Source organism: Numenius arquata, chromosome 8 (assembly GCF_964106895.1).
Source record: "Numenius arquata chromosome 8, bNumArq3.hap1.1, whole genome shotgun sequence".
In the NCBI taxonomy this organism is placed as follows: Eukaryota; Metazoa; Chordata; class Aves; order Charadriiformes; family Scolopacidae; genus Numenius; species Numenius arquata.
The window spans coordinates 50,007,100-50,025,325 of NC_133583.1; the positions used below are offsets into that span (position 1 = coordinate 50,007,100).

General features: G+C 42.3%; 1 protein-coding gene across 1 annotated transcript in view; it reads left to right on the plus strand.

Annotated features, from left to right (window-relative positions):
* The window catches only part of PTPRF (protein tyrosine phosphatase receptor type F), a 250,559-nt gene that overhangs the window by 36,022 nt on the left and 196,311 nt on the right, over positions 1-18,226 (plus strand). The window contains exon 2 of the mRNA XM_074152846.1: positions 17,174-17,319. Coding sequence (XP_074008947.1) covers positions 17,174-17,319 — 146 coding nt within the window. The remainder of the gene's footprint in view (positions 1-17,173; positions 17,320-18,226) is intronic.

An 18,226-nucleotide genomic window follows, 5' to 3' on the forward strand; every position in this document is an offset into this window, starting at 1 on the left:
GTTGATTCTCCATCCTTGAAGGTTCCCAAGGCTCAGCTAGACAACACCAACGCTTAAATGTTCTAGTATTGATGAGGGTCCCACTTCAAGCTGGAGGTTGGGCTGGAGACCTCTTGAGGTCCCTTCCTGACTACGCTTTTGTGATTCAATGGAGTGTTTTCCATAAGCAAATGAAGACAATTGTTTCCTTTTTCCTCCCTTCCTTACTTGTATCGTTGCAGAAGTGGTGCCAGGCTCCATGAGGACAGTAACATCTGCTCCAGCTTTTATTTGTATCGCGTATTTTTCCATCCTTTGCAGGTGTACTAGTCAGAAGACATCTGAAAACACTCCTTTCCTCAAGTAACTAGGACAGGAATATTTTAGCAAGCTGTCACTTGTTTATGGCAGAGGAGATACAATCAAGCTTGTTGCAACGTCTGCTCTGGTTTTTGGCCTGTAACACTGGAAATCAGGTTCAGTGTGTCCCGTTTGGCAACCAGAGCATGTTCTGGACACTCGGTGGTGGGTGGGAAGAGCTGAGCTGCGCTGCCTTAGGAGCAATGGGTATCGTGCCCTTTCAGAGAACAGTTATCTCAGCTGCATGGTCTTGGCTGTTTGTCACCAATAATTAATGGAAGACCATAAAAATGAAAACACTTGTCTCCTTCTCTTAAATTCCTAAAGAACTTGAAAATCCAACTGCAAGCATCAAGTATTTACTTAGAATATGCTGGCTAAGAAGTTAATAATATAATTTTCTCTGATTTTTATATTGAAAGTTAATAGAAGGATAGAAAAAGCAAGTTCTAGGAAGTGAGTGACACGATTACTGCTTTGCTACAGCTTCCTGCAGATAATGGCCCTTTTAAAACTCCTAATGCAGTGTTTTCTTTGTTTCTTTCATAAACGAAATGGGCTTCTCAATGTAAAAAAAAAAAAAAAAATCAAAAAAAAAAGGAGGGTTTGCAGTACTGAGTCATTTAGATACAGTCTCTTTAAATCATGCCAAAATGGCAACAAACCTGGATTTTTAAAGACACTTCAGAATTCTGAAAAAGGAATGACAGAACAGATGTCCCAAGCAGCTGAGGTCTGTTCCTCAATAAAATGATGAGCAAAGAATTGGAAGAGAGAAGGGGTCTAAAAGAATATACATTTCTCCTTACTCCTGCCTATCAACTCCTAAATTCAGGCTTCTCCTTCCTGTGCAACTGCAAACTCGCACTTGGACAGCAACGAAGCACCAATGAAGTTGTTTCTGTCCCCCTCCCTTTTTGTAGCACATTTGACAATGTGTGACAAGAGTCCTGCGTGCAATTTAAGCTGTTTTAATTTTAGCAATCAGCGTTCTGACTGATCTGTTCAAGAATCGTTATTCAAGAAAGACAGACCCCAAATTCCCGCATCCGAGGAGGAGATAGGAATCGGAAAGGCATCTCTGGAGTTTTTCCGGAGTTCCTAAGTCAGTGTTAGAGAGCTGCTGCCCTTCGCGCTGGCATTCCCAACCACTTCGGCTGCGCTGCCGTCCAGAAGGGAGTCCATAATGTGCGTGCTTGGTTGCAAGCCAGCCCATCAGTGCCTAATGGCATTATGTGCAGCGCGGATGTACTCAGAAACCGCTGTGGATGAATTACATACATGGATGCCTGTTAATACAGTAAGAACAACACTAATATTGTTCTATGTAATTTATTTCATGAAGTTCACTTATTCATAGGTGAAGCACCAAATTAGCAAAACAAAAGTGGCTGGTAATACTATTAATAACGATCGCAGTGGTCTGAAAGATAAATCCCTGTCTGCTGCAGTGCCACTGCTGAATTTATAATACTTTGAATGGGGCTTTCTAATACCTGGGATTTTAAACACTGGCCTCTGAAACGTGATTTGATGCAACTCAATGAAAACACTTAATAGCTTTTAAGACGCAGTCACCTGGAATACGAGGCCGTATTTCCTTATGGTGGTGGACCGGTGTGTCACTTCTCTCCAGGATGTGGCAGTGTGATGGCTTCACAATACCAAGACAGTTGGAAGTTTTAAATTAATGTGTGATTAATTTCTGTACTGTCATCATCCTTTCTCAAACCTTTAATTCATATGCCAGCTTTATCACCAGTAATAGTGGGAAAATGCTTGGCTGAAGGAAATGTGCATCTAAGATTATGACTGGTGCTGTTGGGTGATTTCAGCACTTTGCAAATTGTGTTGTCAGCCTTGTTTTTACGGTCGAAGCACTGAGAATGTGGGCAGCTGCTGTTGTGCTGGTGGGCTTGTTCTCCCAGTTTACAGTTCATCTCCTGCTTTTCTACCTCTATCTCACTTTTAATTATCTGAGGTTATATTATAACAGCAGCTGAATCGCACGTTTTGTATGACTCTGCAGCATAGTTCCTAATTTGCACAATAAACATGCCTTTGAGGCTTCTGGCTAGTTACAAATAAAATTTTGTTCTTTCCATAATCGTGGTTAAAGTGGAGATCTGGACATGCACTTGCATATGCAAGTGCAAGCAGAGGTTTCCAAGTAGCCTCGTTAACACTTTCTGCACATGATCAACAGAACTGCAAGTTTTTTTTGAAACTTGGAAATCTTATGTCGCGAGGACAGTGCAGATGTGGTCATACAAATTAAATTAACACTGAATGGTTTAAATTATATAGAAGAATTAACAAAAGCTATATTCATCTACATAACTTTTAAAAAAAAAAAAATGGGAGAGGGAGACAAAAATGTGATCATAAGATTATGAGTGATGTTCACAAGATGCCCAAACGCAAATACATGCTGCTTCTTGGTTTTCAATAAGGTGGTAGTAATAAAGGGACTAAGTATTACAGGGAGTATGAAGGAGAATTCAACATGCAGTGTCTTTTTTTTTTTTCTTTTTTCTTTCTTTTTTTTTTTTTTTGTCTTTTAAGAGGAGGTCTTTAGCCTGTGAAGTCTCACGGGATATACAAGATGGAAAATATTTTACTGCTGTTAAGAAGGGAGTGAGAATGATCGGAGGCATATGTTGGGGGCAAGAGAGAAAAGGGACACGGAGGTGGAAGGGAAGTCTTTTCAGCTCAAGGATCGTTTTAGCATACAAACAAGCAGGTATAATTGATAACAAATAACTTTAAAAACCACGGTCTATTTTCCAGCTGATGTTTCCGTAACCATCAGTTTGGAACAGATTTCCAGGAGGAGAAGCGTGGCTGAAACTCACATCTATGTTAAGAGGGTGTGTGACCCATTCACAGAAGCGGTTGTGCAGCGCAGCCTCGTGAGGCCAAAGGACAGGACTCTGCTTCAGAGATCCCCTTCTAGCCCTCTCTGCCTGGACCTTCTGGCTGTCCCGTGTCACGTTCACGCTGACAGACTCCAGTGCTCAGTTGCTGTTGCTTAGTGTTTCTATTTCAAATTCCTCTTTGATAACGGTGACAGGCAGCAACCCGTTTGATACCCTTTTGGTGTAACTCATTCCAGCTCAGCAAATGGGGGACACCCCCCTTTGATAAACATTTATTCTTGGAGAACACAAGTGGAGTTGGCAGGCACCTACCTTCAAGTCAGTCTTTAAAACATAACATGAAAATCAAAGATTGGTGATGGGCAGGGGATTATTCCTGCATGGGTAATTCTTAAGCAAGATCCATTTTCCTATACACAGCTATGCCATCCTCACCATTAACAGAGCTGAGAGACTAATAAAATTCACTTGAGGCAGGCATAATTGGACAGGCTCTTTTGTCTCATCTTCCTGTTCTTTCGAGGCTGTGTTACAATTTAGTGATGTGCTGACTTGCAGCAGGTAAGGAAGGCTGCCGTTCTTTCAAGCTTCAGATTCACGTACAGATTTGTTTCGCCCTGGTGTACGCCCTTCACGGAATACACTGGGATGTCAGATCCCCGAGGTGGAAACTGTGCCTTCTTTCTCACACGTGTAAAACCTGAGAAGTGCAGTTAGCTCGCACTGAGGTACCTTGCCATCCTCTTTGCTGGTATGGATTTTAGTTCAGCAAATTGAGTGTGCAGCCAGGAACCTTGGGACTCGGTCAACAGAGCGGGGATAGGTGAGGGAGACTTAGACACAGCACTTTTAAAGAAAAATCTGCTTTCTATTATAAATATATCCTGTGTAGTCTCCACAAAGAGCTTAAAAGCAAGCTGAACCTTGCAGGTTTGACATCTGTGTGCATGGTGCATGTCCCTTAAGCTTGTAGCATGTGATAGTTTTTGTCTAGCAGTGAGAATGAAAGTAAGTGATGCAGGCGAACACTAAGAATGGCAAATCTCTGTAAGCAGCGTACTTGCTTACAGCTCCCTTGGGGCACCTGCAGCCTTCTGTGTATTTGTAAGTCTCAGATTTGGGGATAAACGTCTTTCCAGGCTGCAAAAGTCAGTGTGAGGGCTGGTGTTGCCAATTCTGGGTTCCCTTCCGATGGGCTCCGCTTTGGTGCATGCATGGCGAGAAGTCAGCAGTGGAACAGCCCCTCACAATTCCTTGCTACCCTCCGCAATCATGTGAATCTTGCATGAAACTGGGACTCGCTGCTGACGTGAGGAGAAATGTGGAAGAAGGTCTGGGTTGAAGGACAATCCAGAACTATTTGTAAGTAGGTCATGGTTAAAATATAAAGAACATACTTGAGTTAAGATGCATGAGAGAATACAATAAGAAAAATTACAGGAGCTACCAGATGCTTTTCATTGTTCATAGACATTCCCAGTCTTTATACTGAGCTCCTGCTTAATGCCAGCTTGGTAAACATTGCTCTTAAGGTGCCATGCCCTCCTGGGTGGCTCACAACTGAGTGTAATCTGAGCAGTAAGGTCTTCACAGGGATGGCAGCTGCTGAAGGGTACCCAGTCTGAAAGCCCATGTCAGGGATGCCCGTATCCTTGGGTTTGGTCATGCGCTGGAAGTCCCTGCCACTACTTTCTGTTAGATTTTGGTCTTCTCGTGTCCCACGAACTACTGCAGGAGTTGATGTCACAGTAAGGTCCATGACCTGCAGCAGAGCTCTGTGGTGAGCAAGGAACATGTCCTCCTAAACCAGTATGGGTTACACTTCTGGTGCATTTAACTAGGAAAGTTTGTTTCTGGGTAGCAGGCAGTCTCTCTGTCTTCGTGAAGATAAAATACACTGTCTCAAATACCACCTCCTTCGTGGAATATATGTGCTGCCGTGCCAAGATACCTACTGCAATGGTGACATTAACTGGTTTTCTCTTTTCCCAGAGACACAGATACTGTCAGAGGTGCTGAAGAAAGAGATAATTCATGATACAGAAGAAATATCTCCTTTAGACAGTCTCAGCCCCTTCAGAGCCCCGCGCTGCTGTGCTGGCTGTAGAATAACTGCGATGCTGGGTTTCCAGCAGCCCCCATGCTCAAAGCACCCACAGAGGTCCTGGGTGCTGCCTGTCCTCTTCAGTGCTTGCTCCAGCCTGCACATAAGTCCCAGGCCAGCTCTGGAAATTCAAATTCACCACCTCGTGGTCCCGATGCATTATGTTCTGGGCTTCAGGATAGACCTGATAGACCATAGCAATTTTTCACAGCGTGGCAAACAGTAACTTCTCCATGTTACTGCATGGAGAAGTTTATTTCTGCATTTCTTCCAACTCTATGCATAATCAGGTGAAATCAAGTAAAAGTTGGTGCAGGTGAAAGGCCACAAAAGACCAAATCTGGAACCATGCCTGGTAGTTGGAGATTTAAGGAGTTTAGTTTGAAAACAGTTAGAGGCTGACCTGATCATCTACACAGAGAAAAGTTATTAAAGTGAAAAGAGCTTTTCATTTTATCTGTTAAATTCGTAACGCAGCAAGGAATGGAAGCTAGAAAAATTAAATCAAGAGTGCAGCAACCATGAAGGTGATTAATTTTGTTGCTTTTCTAAAAGTCAGCCCTCACTGAACCAGAAAGCCCTGGGTGGAGGGAGGGAACTGGGCACCTCCTGGGATGAAGCGCCCACCCTGCTCTATGCACAGAGCAGGGCTGGATTGCAGAGACTGTAAAACTGCAAACCCCCTGGCATGTGTCAGTCCTCCTCTTTACTGCGGGGTTTGGACACCCAATATTCCTGTTGGAAGGAGTCAGATGTTTTGCACATACATACAGAGCCATTTTGGGACAAGTTGGGGGCAGTTCATGGACAGGAGACGGCAGCTCCCAGCGCTTCCCTGGCTCCACCACTGATTGCACCCGGGTCACAGCCTGACCTCGGCACCCCTCTTTGGTTCTTGTCTTTCTGCTGCGAAGGATCAGAATTGCTCAGCAACCCACTGCCAGCCCAGTCCTGCTGCCGGGCTGAGGTGGTGGCCCTGGATTCCAAACTCTGCTCAAATGGCTTTTGAGCTGTGCGTGACTCTGTGCCTTCATTTAGCCACTGCTAAAATACATCATTACAGGGAAAAAATGCTGCCCGGTGTCTCCCAGAAGAGTAGAAACCCTCCATCCAGGCTTATCAAGAAGTCTGACTTGGAGGAAGCCTTTTAATGGGGAAATGCTCCTGTTTCTTGGGGAGTTTCAAGTAAGATTGAACAAAAATGAGTAGCAACTTTTTTTTTTTTTTTTTTAACACTTGAGAGTATTTTGCTCGGATGCCTAGCTACCTGCTGAAATTTTTTACACTCTGGTAAACATTTAAATGTGGAAATTATATTTCTTGGTTTTCTGCAGACTGTGCTACAGATTCTGCATGATAAAACAGTTGATACAAATAAGAAAAAAAATCACTGATGTAACAGAAATGCCAGAGTGCATTCGTTATCATTAAGCAGAAAGTTTTTCTCCTCACCGGGTAGATGAGGCAGAAATTTGGTTCATTACTAGGATGAGGACAGAACAACCTACAGTGGCATTAAAATGAAATGCAGGTCCCTTCCTGAGAGCCCGGGATGCCTTTGCTTTAGTAACAGATATTCTGAAGAGGTCACTTACTCTGGCTCCCAATTCTATTAAAATCATTGTACTATGCTCTCTGTTTACAAAATAAGGTTTACACTCACTTTTAATTCTTAAAAGCAGAGGAAAAACCTGAGCTTGTCAAAGCCTTCTGAACTGCCGAATCAAGAACTAGCTGCTTGCAAAGAGGGATTAAAACCTTTTAATCCTTCTGTGTAAAAGAATATGGTGTTTAATGTGGTAGGCATGCTGGCAAAATTAATTTTCATGTTTTTTCAAGCACAAGATTTCAGTTCTGTCTTTGTTTTCTGCTCCTGCATATCTTACGGGTTCTTTACACTATGCAATGCACTTTATTAACTTTGAAGTTTTGAAGAAATTTGCAAATAACAAAATGCAGATTTAGAAGGAAAAGTTAGTTCCTAGGGGCAGGTACAGCTGTTCCGTACCACCTCAGGCGGCAGCGTGATGGCTGATTTCAGAGCCTGGTAGCTGGCATTATTGTTCTCTTGTCTGTTGTACGTATTCTATGCAAAAGAGAGGAGGCCTGAACTCAGGTACTGAATTTTGTGTATGATTAAATGAAAGTTCTATATGTATGCATTTGAAAGCCCTTAAGTGAATGTTGTGTAAATGGTGATAATTGGAGGCAGTCTTCTTGCGATCCTTTTTCGAGCTAAATAAGGTCCAAGGCCAAAGGCCCAAATGCTTAATTGTATTAAACACAGAGGCTGAAAAATTTATTAACTCAGAAAGTGTGTATTACCAAGTTAATTGGAAGTGCCTTTAAGCTATTACCAGGTGGAAATTTGACTTCAGGTTTCAATTTTAAATTAAAGCAAAGCAGAAAACCATTCTGTGAGGCTGCTAGAAGGTCTGCAGTTAGAGCAGCGTTTCTCTGCTCTTCCTTGTTTTTCTACTCTGTAAAATACTTAGTGTAAATGCTGGGGAGTTAGAATCAAAAGCTGAACTCATATATAGGGATCTGGCTTTTCCCCAAGATGTGTGACAGGGTGCACAGACAGGCTGCAGGTGCTCTAGGGAAACGTAAAAGCAGAAGAGAGGAAATGAAGACGACCTCGGGTTCTAGAAGGATGTTTTTCTAGGCTGTTTTTCTGCTTTGTTTTTAATCAGTATTCTTCAGTCGTATGCAGGATTGCTTTGTGCTTCTTGGCATATTTTTCTTTTTCTGGTTACGTGTTATTTCAGTTATTGGAAGCAATTGTAAGAATGGTGTCAGAGTAGAGAGGTTGATTTATTTTTTTTGCCCCCTTTCCTGGCACACAAAAAAACTTTAAAAAGGCCATGGACAAGAGTCAATCACAGCACAGGGATTAGCCGGAGTTAGGGATTTTCTTACTAAGATGTAAAGCAGCTCGCACTGATAGCCAGCCAGGCACTTTGAGAAAGACATTGCAATTACAACAGCCTTGAAAAATAACGGGGTGAATTTGCCACCCTGTGCGCAAAATCTGTAGGCACCCTGCAGATATGATATGAAGAGAAACCACCTCCCTGTTGCGTTAAGGTCTAAGCTGCCTGCCTAAAACTCTCTCCGCAAATATATCAGCACCCAAAATGTTCAGCGCCGCTGAGTGACTTGCACAGCATCCCTCTGTGATGGTTGCCGGAGACAATTCTTTTTCAGTATCATGTCAGTTAATTTTAGGTGTTTCAACTCTTTCAGCAATTTCCATGATTCATAAAGAGACAGAATTAGAAATTCACTGAAGTGCAATACTATGATGACAGGCTGTTGCTGTAGTTTATTAATATCCAGTAATTGTGGCCTTAACACTTGAGTGAACTAACGACTTTTAACCCGTATTTCTGTGGAATAAGCAGGTTTATCCAAACATCAGCATTTAACAGTGGATGCCCAGTTTCTACTGGTGTAGGGTTGGTTTATGTATAACCATCCAGACACTGACCAGAACTACACAGGACACGTGAGGTTTTAAGATGTTTGTTTAGGAAGAAATTTTAAAATATCAAATTTTGACCTGAATGCTATTTAGTGTTTTAGATCAGATGTTATAAGTCTAAATCTGGTATTAGCAAAAGGGAAACGAGGGCTTGAAAATGCCAGTCCGGGTGTGAAGATTCCCACCTATGTGTCTGCAGAGACACCTCAGTCCCATCCAAGGCTTTGCCTTTAGACTGGACTTCTGGTAAGGAAAGCGCCTTTAGAAATTGTGAGCAGCACCCATTGGCTGAGATGGTGAAGAAGCAGGAATCAAAGATTTTAAGTGTTCCTCAGCTTAAGTAATTGTAAATTGATAAAATTATGTGTTTGACCTAACATGTACCCTTACATTCTCCTCAGTTAAACTTTCTACCTATAACAAAGCACAGGAAGTCTCTCCTGCTGAAATGAATACCTTGCATCTTAGTTCACCGAATTTCCTGCTAGTGTTTAGGGAAAATCACAGCCTCTGCCAGACGACTGCTTTTATTACTTTTGTAAAGTAATTTTTCTACTGAAAGTTACAGAGGTCATTGAACATATTAAAAGATAGACTTCTTAGAGATTTGTGTATTAATCATTCGCTTTATTTGGTTTCATTTTGTGTGAACTCAAAAGGTATCTATGAGTAACTATGGAAGTCAGGAGAGGAAGGTGAGGGGACGTGCAACTTGCTTTGAGATAATGTTTGTAGAATTGATTATTGTCGTAACCACACTTGAAGCTGGAAAACTCAACCACTAAAATTGGATTGAAATAGCAGAATCATTTGTCCTAGCTATTGGGAATCTCTTAAGCATTAAAACCTAGTAACAATAAGATGATAAAACAAGAGAGGAGAATGTGCAGGTAACATTAGGTAACCTGTAATTCAGAGTGATCTGAGGAATGTGTTGAATTTGGAATGCCATTTTCTGCGATTGGGATGAGGTTAAGTGTTTTTTTTAAATGGATGGGAGAAAGGGTTATGATCCATTCACTGAATAAAAAGAAAATTTGTATGTATCTGAGCTTGCAACACCCCACTATGTATATTTGCATTTATTTAATAAGTACCTTGCACCAAGCAGAAAAGGACAAAAGTTTCAGCTGCAAAGTGCTGTCATCTTAGTGAAATAAAACCAAAATAGGAGGAAATAAGGAATGAATTAGCATTGTGATCACCGAGACCCACTGATGCTATAGTAAGCCATTATTACAAGGCTCAAACAGGCTCTTCCTATACAAGAACTTAAAGTGCAAGTTTGAAAAATTGTATTTTGCTGAACAGTACTCCTAATGACCACAAAGGGACAGGAACCTTATTTAAACGGTGGTGGGTATATTGAAAGGAAAACATAGCAATATTAAACATAAGGATAGCTGGAGAGCCCACTGGCTTGCCTCCTGCCCTGTAGCAGATGCTTAGGAGAGAAATCATAGAGTAGGCTTCAGAAGAGTATCCTTCCTGTGGGCATCCATCCGTGCACAGATATCAATCATCCATGATCATACAGGAAACAAAGACAGAGAAATACCCTTGCTGTATATATAAGAATGGGCCACCTCTGTCTTTTAGACCACTTTATTCCTACTTCACAGTCAGTTGCGAACATGAGAAAGTCTGTGTCATTCTTGGTTTCGTCACAGTGTGTTACAACAACTGAGCCACATCATCATTTTTCACGTATTCATCCTGACAGCAACCATGTAAGAACAGCAGGCAAGTTTTACAGTGGAAGCTGAGGCACAGTTGTGCCTTGGCATATGTGACAGGGAAGGTTAAAGGGAGGGATTTAAACCTGAATTTCACGATTTCCAGGCTCAAGAACTATTCTGATTATGATCTTTTTCCTGCTTGTGTCAATAACTTCTTTTAATTCCTTTAGCCCAGGCACCTAAATAAGGTTACCCATGTACGCCTATTGTATGTGCTTATCTAGTTCATCTTGTATCACAACTGTAATTTTTTCCTTCACAAAGGAGACTACTTCCAATCTTAATTTAGCCCAAGTCATAAAAGCTTTCAGATAAAAATACAAGCTCCCCGCTCCTACCAAGCTGGTCTTATTTTTGGCTGCCCTTCTATTTAGAACAGTGGGCACTTGTACCATGAGGACAGAGATATTTTTCTTTAAAATCTCTCGCAGCAGGTGAGTGTTCATAGAACACTTAATTGCAGACGTGTGTTTAATAATTCATTTTTCTCAAACCTCTATGCAACTCGTTGGAAAAATAGCTTCCACCAGAACAGGAGGAGCAGTATGATTGCCAGTTTTTGAATTAAAATTTTTGGATGAAGTATATTTGATGTGGGTGCTAAATACTGAAAAAGCATCAGGATTCAATTTAATTTTCCCATTTATTTTAAGAAACCATTTAATGATGGGCCTTTGAAATAAAACAAGTTAATATTTGGGTATATGAAGCATATTTATGTTGGCATATATATATTACGTTTCAGCCACTTGAAATTTTTTGGCTCTTAGAAAATTACAAGGAAGCATCTTTTATGTGACTGGTGTATGCTTAATGTGTAGCAAAATACAAGGATCTGCGCTAAATATACAGGACCCAGCATCATTTTTCAAGGCTCTGGCTGGTATTCAAGTCAGGTAATGCAGATCATACGTTATTTGTCAAAGGCCATGGTTCACATAAAAGACACCTTGCCAAGTTAGAGGGAAGCTGCACCTCTCTGTGCCTCAGCCTGGGAGGAAATCTGGCAAAAGAGACTTTTCTCCCTGGGAAGATCCCTTGGGTTCACTGAGAAGCTGCACAGCCTAAAAACAACACATGTGATGGTGTGACTCTTAACTGCTCTGGTAAAGGAAGGAAAACCTGGAAAAGAGAACTGAAGTGTTACTAGTCTGCTACAAGCGTTTGGTAGGGCAAATTTTTAAATAGCTGCTGGTTTTCTTATTTATAACAGTTGTTTCACAACAAACAAATTGTTTAGAATAGCAGAGAACAACAGTGATTTTATATATAAAATATGGGTGAGAGAGATGCATCTTCATGGTTGGCTGTCTCTGACTCGGAGTTGCCCTGCAGGTAGGCTGTGTCAGTGGCTCTCCAGTAGAATAGAGATTCTGCCTTTGAGGACTTCACCCCTCAAACCCATCACACTTGCCTTTGCTGGGGAGGGCAGACAACAGCCTTACTGATGAGCATGTACTTAACGTGTCTGCTTGTACTTTTCCCTCTGACTTTCCGTACCCATGTCCTTGTGGACCTCTTAAAATGTAATTTGAGGGAGCGTTTCTTTTGAGAGCATTGTATGCCCTAGCTCAGCCCAGGGCTCTGCATGAGTTTGCTGCTGTTTTCCAGCGTAGTGAAGTAGACTCGTGTGTGCCTAAATCTCTGCTAGCGTCTCTTCCACACCATGAGGCCCTCCTTGTGATTCGCTTTATAGGATTATCCAGGAATCTGTGCTTGCTCAGCAAGTGACTTTTTCAACACTATCAACTGTGAAAGGAGAGTCCTTTTCTTCTGTTTCTTTTTAAAATTTATTTAAAAAGTTTCTCAATGGAGAGCATGTCTGAGCAAGTTGTTATTTTTCAGCCCTCAGCCAAATAAGATGTTTCTTAATAAGCCTGTTTCTTTAAAATACTCTATTTTTCATGGTCTTCCTCCTCAGAACTGTGTTGTTCCTATAATCTCTCTAGAATAATTTACTTCTCAGCAAAGACCAAATAGGGAAAATTTCACCAAGAAGGTGAAAGTTTTCCCATTCTCCTGCCTGAAGCTTATGAGTGAATAGAAATGATGATAACAGTAATTTCCTCTCCAGGTGTAGTGGGAACTTGGTTATGAAATGAGGAGCAAGAATTAGTTTAGAGGGTGAGGACTGAACATGCTCCAGGGATCTGACACTGAGCAGAGAGGCTAGGGAGAGAGATGCTGGAGTTTTTTGGACTTGGAGTTATCAAATGGCAAATAAACCAGTCTAGAGTTGTTACTCCATGCAATGGAGTAAGGAAGGGTGGGTGTGATGGGCACCCAGCCATCCAGCACCTCTCCCTGCTGTTACCCAAGACTTGACCGGGAGGGTCCCTCTCAAGCTGATATTTTACAGATTTGTCTTTGGAATACAATCACTCTTTATTTTCTTTTTTTAAACTTTCAATAAAAAATCTTCAGCTTTGCCTTTACTGTGAAAGACATTCCAGTTTTTTGCATTTTTGCCGTTCATTTGAACAACGAGCAGTTAACTTCAAGCTTGGCATGTGCATAATCTTTTGTGGAGACTGTTCATTTTGAATTTAAGGAGGGGAGGGGGAAGAGGAGGAGGACTAGGTTACAGGTTAAAAATTTTATTTTCAGTACATCCTTATTTTTTTTTCTGGTTGTGTTTCTAGGGCTACCCTAAGAGTGCAAACGCTCAAAACAAAGACTGCTTGGACCATCACTGGGCCCTACCCCCAGTGGCTGTTACTGCTGCCCTTTGGAGGTAACTGGTGATGTGTCCCAGGGCAGCCTCCTCTGGGCAGCAGAGTTGAAGAGATGTTGGTTGGAGGGGAGCTGTGGAGGGAGCCTAGTCCACTTAACATGCATTTTCCACAGGCACCAAGATTTTCAAGGATGATCTGTTGCACTTCTATTAGCTCTCACTGAAATAAGTTTTGGGATTTGCTGTAACAGTTACCAATCAGTATAAAAATATGTATGTCCATGCCCAACTGTATTGTCCTGGGGCCAGGACTTGGGATTTTAGGTTTGCTTAATTAGTACTTTCCTTCCATTTAAAAACTTTAGGGCATAGAAACATTTAAAATGGCATTGTAGAAGTATCCTTTCCCAGACTGTGAGTATTTGGTTTATATCCAGGAACACTTTTGTGACCAGTCTCAGTGGATTTAGATGGTTTCCAGAAATCAGTGTTGCTCAATTAAATGTGCAGGGGAAAAAGATTCATTACAACAATGTAAATTCAAGCTGAACAAGGCAGCAGGTTTTTTAGGTTTTAGTGCCTGTGAACACTCAGTTTGCTTTTGTTCTGGTTTTTAATAGTATTGATTTTTTTTTAAAATGTACAAAAGTGAAGTAAGTCCTCAGTGTACAAGCTGAGGAGTAGGTGTACAGTGAGAGATATAATTGCATTGCATTCTTCAAGGACAAAAGTTTTTTGGATTCTGTTGTATTTTGGATTCTGTATGTCATTTGAAAAATTTACACTATTTTACTAAGATTACAGAGTAAATAACAGAAAATCAAAAGAACAAATCAACTGCTGAAATGCAATACAAGACATCAGCTCAGCATACTGCATAGCAAAGCAGTCAATCACACTGCAATCACTAGCAGCCTGAACACTAAATTAACATTTCACTGGGATAGATGAGAGGTGAATAAACACAGATATATGTAAATATAAACTAAGTAGAAATAGACTTGATTATAGATGAGTAAATGTGTGAAATCAGCATCACTTAAGCAAGCACACTTAATAATTGCTTGCTGTTCCTGTCAGGACGGTGTGCCAAAGACCACAGACAGCCGGCATCATGTCATAAAAGGCATTTTCCAGGTTTGGAGCTATTCTCTTTGCATAGTCCTCAGGGATCCCTTCACCGAGGATGGCAAAATTCAGTACACCTCTGTGTGATGAATTTCTGTGGTCGAGTCTGTGATGTTCCTTCAGAAGGCTGTTGAGGACAAGGCATGCATATCCATGTCTGCGTGGACAGTGCTGACCTTGGGGGATCCACTGTCTGCAGAGGCCTTTTGGAAATAAAGCTGAGCAAGCAGCAGTAGTAGAGGTCCAGGCCTGCAGCTTAGTGTCTCAGCTGTCACCTCCAGATCACCTGGGTTCAGGGTTGACGTGTCCCCCTCCTGCCTGTGGTCCATGTGGGCAGTTGATGGGCTCCCTTGCACATGACCACAGTCTGAATTGAGCATCTGATGTTGCAAGTTTTGAAGGGGTCTGCTGTCCTGCTGCCTCAAGAGTGGCATGCCACCAGCCCCTCTTTGCTAAGCATGTCCTCGGCTGGTGGTTGCTTCTCCATATGGTGCTAACTGGTCTGACCTTGTCCTTCACTCTGAAGCTGTGGTGAGTTGGCCTTGGTGGGCTGCAAGGAAGTACCTGCTCCACCATGGTATTTTCGTGCAGGAGAGTCTCTGCTGGGGCACCCAGAGCTTCTCCTCCCCCTTTGACCTGGTTGCTCACAGGGCTGTTTCTTGTACTTTTTATCTCGCTCCTCACCGCTGTGAAGCGTTTTGCCCTTCTGAAATTTATTACCACAGAGGCACTGCCGTGATGAGCTTGACCGTGCCGTGCTGTGGGGCCGTTGTGGATCTGGCTGTGGACAGGGCAGCCTGATGTCTCCTCACGGAGACCCCCCTGCAGCTCCTCACCACCTCCACCTTGACACCTACAGCCTATACAGACAGTGGTGGTGCGTGTCTGAAGCAAGAAGCATCCTGGGCCCTCAGCAGCCTCCCTGATCTGGTTGACACACTGGAGTAGGGCAGAGCCCAGCCTCTGGGCCTTGTCAAAAGCAACAATCGGAGTATATTGCCTGGTCGAGCTGCTGTGTATGTTGAGTCACCCGGAGCCACACTTGGGGGGACTCCATAAGCAATTAGGGTGGGCTAAAGCAGAAAGTGAAACTGAATTAAGGAAGGTCCCACAGTTTTAGCAAAGTCTTCAGAGATTGCTGTTTAAAGGTGAAGTTGCAGCTTCAGGTGGTAGCTGCCAAGGTAAGGTGAGGGAGAAGTGCCATCTTGCAAAGCCACCCCCCCAGCCCTGCCTGAGCCTGCACTGAGCCACTGTGCTCCCTACCTTGCCTGGAAAAGAAAAAAAAAAAAAAAAAAGGCAGCTTTCTTCTAGGTTAGGGGCCTGAATCTAGTCCACAGAGGCTGTGCTGACCCCAGAGCTGCTTGTAGGGGTTTGGGTGCTGGTGGCTGTGGAGGCAGGAGGGGAGTGGGACGAGGGGCAGAGCAAGGCCCCCTGCCCACTCGGTAGCTGCAGGCTGCCAGGCTGCCTCAGCTGTAACATGCAACTGAGCCCGTGGCATTTTAAGCTCTTATACATGAGGAAAATGCATTTAAAGTCTGTCTTCTTTTGTGGTTGCTGGATCTGTATCCCTCCCAGATCGGGGAAACTTAGCCCTCAGTTCATCAAAAGCTTAGTGTTTAAACCACCTGGGCTTACAGATGTCGTCCACCTCTCCCTCAAGGGCACACTCATGGACGTGGGGAGAATGTGAAGATGGGGAATCACTGCCAGCTCAGCTGGGGACGCTTGTGTGGTAACTTGGGGTTGAAGAGGCTTTTCTTCTCCCTCTTATTCCTTTCTACATCCCAGCAGCTGTCTCTGCCCCCTTTATAGGTCAGGTTCATCTCTGGGGTGGTCGATCAGAATTGTATTTGAAACACAGCCTTAGTGTGACCTGTGCACTGAATGAGATCATGGGTGGACTCTGTTAACTCTCTCTGTGGGGTTACATGTTTTAGTGCTTTCTAGGGATACGAGATCATCAAACACTTCTCACTTGGACAAAGCAGTGTTTCAAAATGACCCTTGGCTCACTTACTGCAAAATTCTCTTGTACAATCAGCGCAGAAGAAAAATAGAAATGTTTAACCTGGATGCCTAGTTTTATCCATCCAAGCCTGTCATGTAAATCCAGAAGACACAACTGTATTTTCATGAAACTTGTTTTATTGATTATTAAAATGTTACGTGATATATTTGTTTCATTTTTGCTGAGTCTTTCAGGCCTGAATGTCACTTTGGTTTCTTTGCTGACTTTCACTTTTAGTGATTAGTTTCTTACCAAGCATACACCAGCCTGTGCAGGTTTCCAGATATTTATAGACTATAGGATTTTTATGTCAATCCACATCTAAAATGAAATTAAAGGTTGTTATTTGTGTACTTAAAACTGTATCTGTTAATTTTGATTAATGTCTTAACAGCTTTCAGGAAAAAGAATGTCAACGTATGGTACATTTTGTAGATTTGGTGTGTCAGCTGTTCTGTAATTTCCAGTGCTATGACCATGTTATAAACCTGCAAAAATCCATTTATTAAAAAAATAAACCGTAAAAATAGTTCCAAATCGTCATATACCTGAATGAATGCCCAAGGGGCCGGGGGGAGCCTTCTATTGCCCTCATTTACAGGCAAGCCAGATGGACTTTATTCATTTCAGGAAAAAAGGGTACTCAAGCAGAAACTGTGCTTGTCATGTTGCAGTCTGCGCTGAATTTGTGTGGCCGAGGCCATTCAACCTGGATTTGTAGTAGGAGCACCAATTATCTTATAATTTAGATTAACATGACACATTCCGTGCTTATCTGATGTTGTGTCCTCATGGGGGTGATTTGGTTATTTTTCCAGGCAAGCCAACGTTTATGAAAGCTCCTGAAGATCAGATTGGGATTTCTGGAGGAGTGGCCTCTTTTGTGTGTCAGGCAACAGGAGAGCCCAAACCTCGTATCACATGGATGAAGAAGGGGAAGAAAGTCAGTTCTCAGCGGTTTGAGGTAATTATAAAAACATAAAAATTTGGTAATCAATCTAATGCTTGCAGGTCTTAATTACACAGTAATTGTCATTGCAACCAGGCTGTCTTTGCATCACTATAATACAGAGTCTAGAGCTTTACAGCAAAGTCAGGTTCCTTCCCTGCAGCAATGCAATCTGTACAGCAGGCGTTGTCCTTCAAACATGATGGTGGAAGCACACACGTAGAAGATCCTTCTTCAAGTGGGAGATTGGGGCTTACACTGAATTGGGTGGCAGATAAGAGTGGGATCTAGCAGTAATTTTCTGTTTTCGTTGTGAAAATGGATAAGGCACCTCCTTAGCCTCCTATCCCCAGTGGAATTCAGAAGTGGGATGCCAAAATGCTATTGGAAGGCTTTCTAAGTGACGGCTACTGGCATCCCTCCCACAAATGTGCTTGGAAAGGGAATGGTGAAGTTGTCTTGAAGGCATAATTTGACTTCCTTGTGAACTGAAGTCTGAGTGAAACGAAGAAGGAAGAGCAGTCCTCAGAAATGCTTTTGGAAAAGGGTCTAATTTGGTTCATGTTTTAAATAGCAAACACTCTTTTACTGACTTTCTCCACCTTCTTCTCCACTTCCCTTTTTTGGAGTTGTGCTCTTTTCTCTAAAACTGCCCTTGGAAATGTGACCCTTCTATCATTCTGCTGCCTTTCCTCTAATCCCCTGTCTTTGATGCTTTTGCTTTTCTGACTGGAGCACAAGATGACTTTGCTGCCCAGAACGGATTGATTAAAGTCACCAATTTTAATCATTATTTTGTATGTGAGCAGAAAACCTCGATTAAAGTAATCAATTTTGCTCTTGTTTTACATTGTTATTTTTCCCCTAATAAAGGTTTTGTTGTATAGTAACCATTTAAACATTCTTATTTGTAAGTAAATAT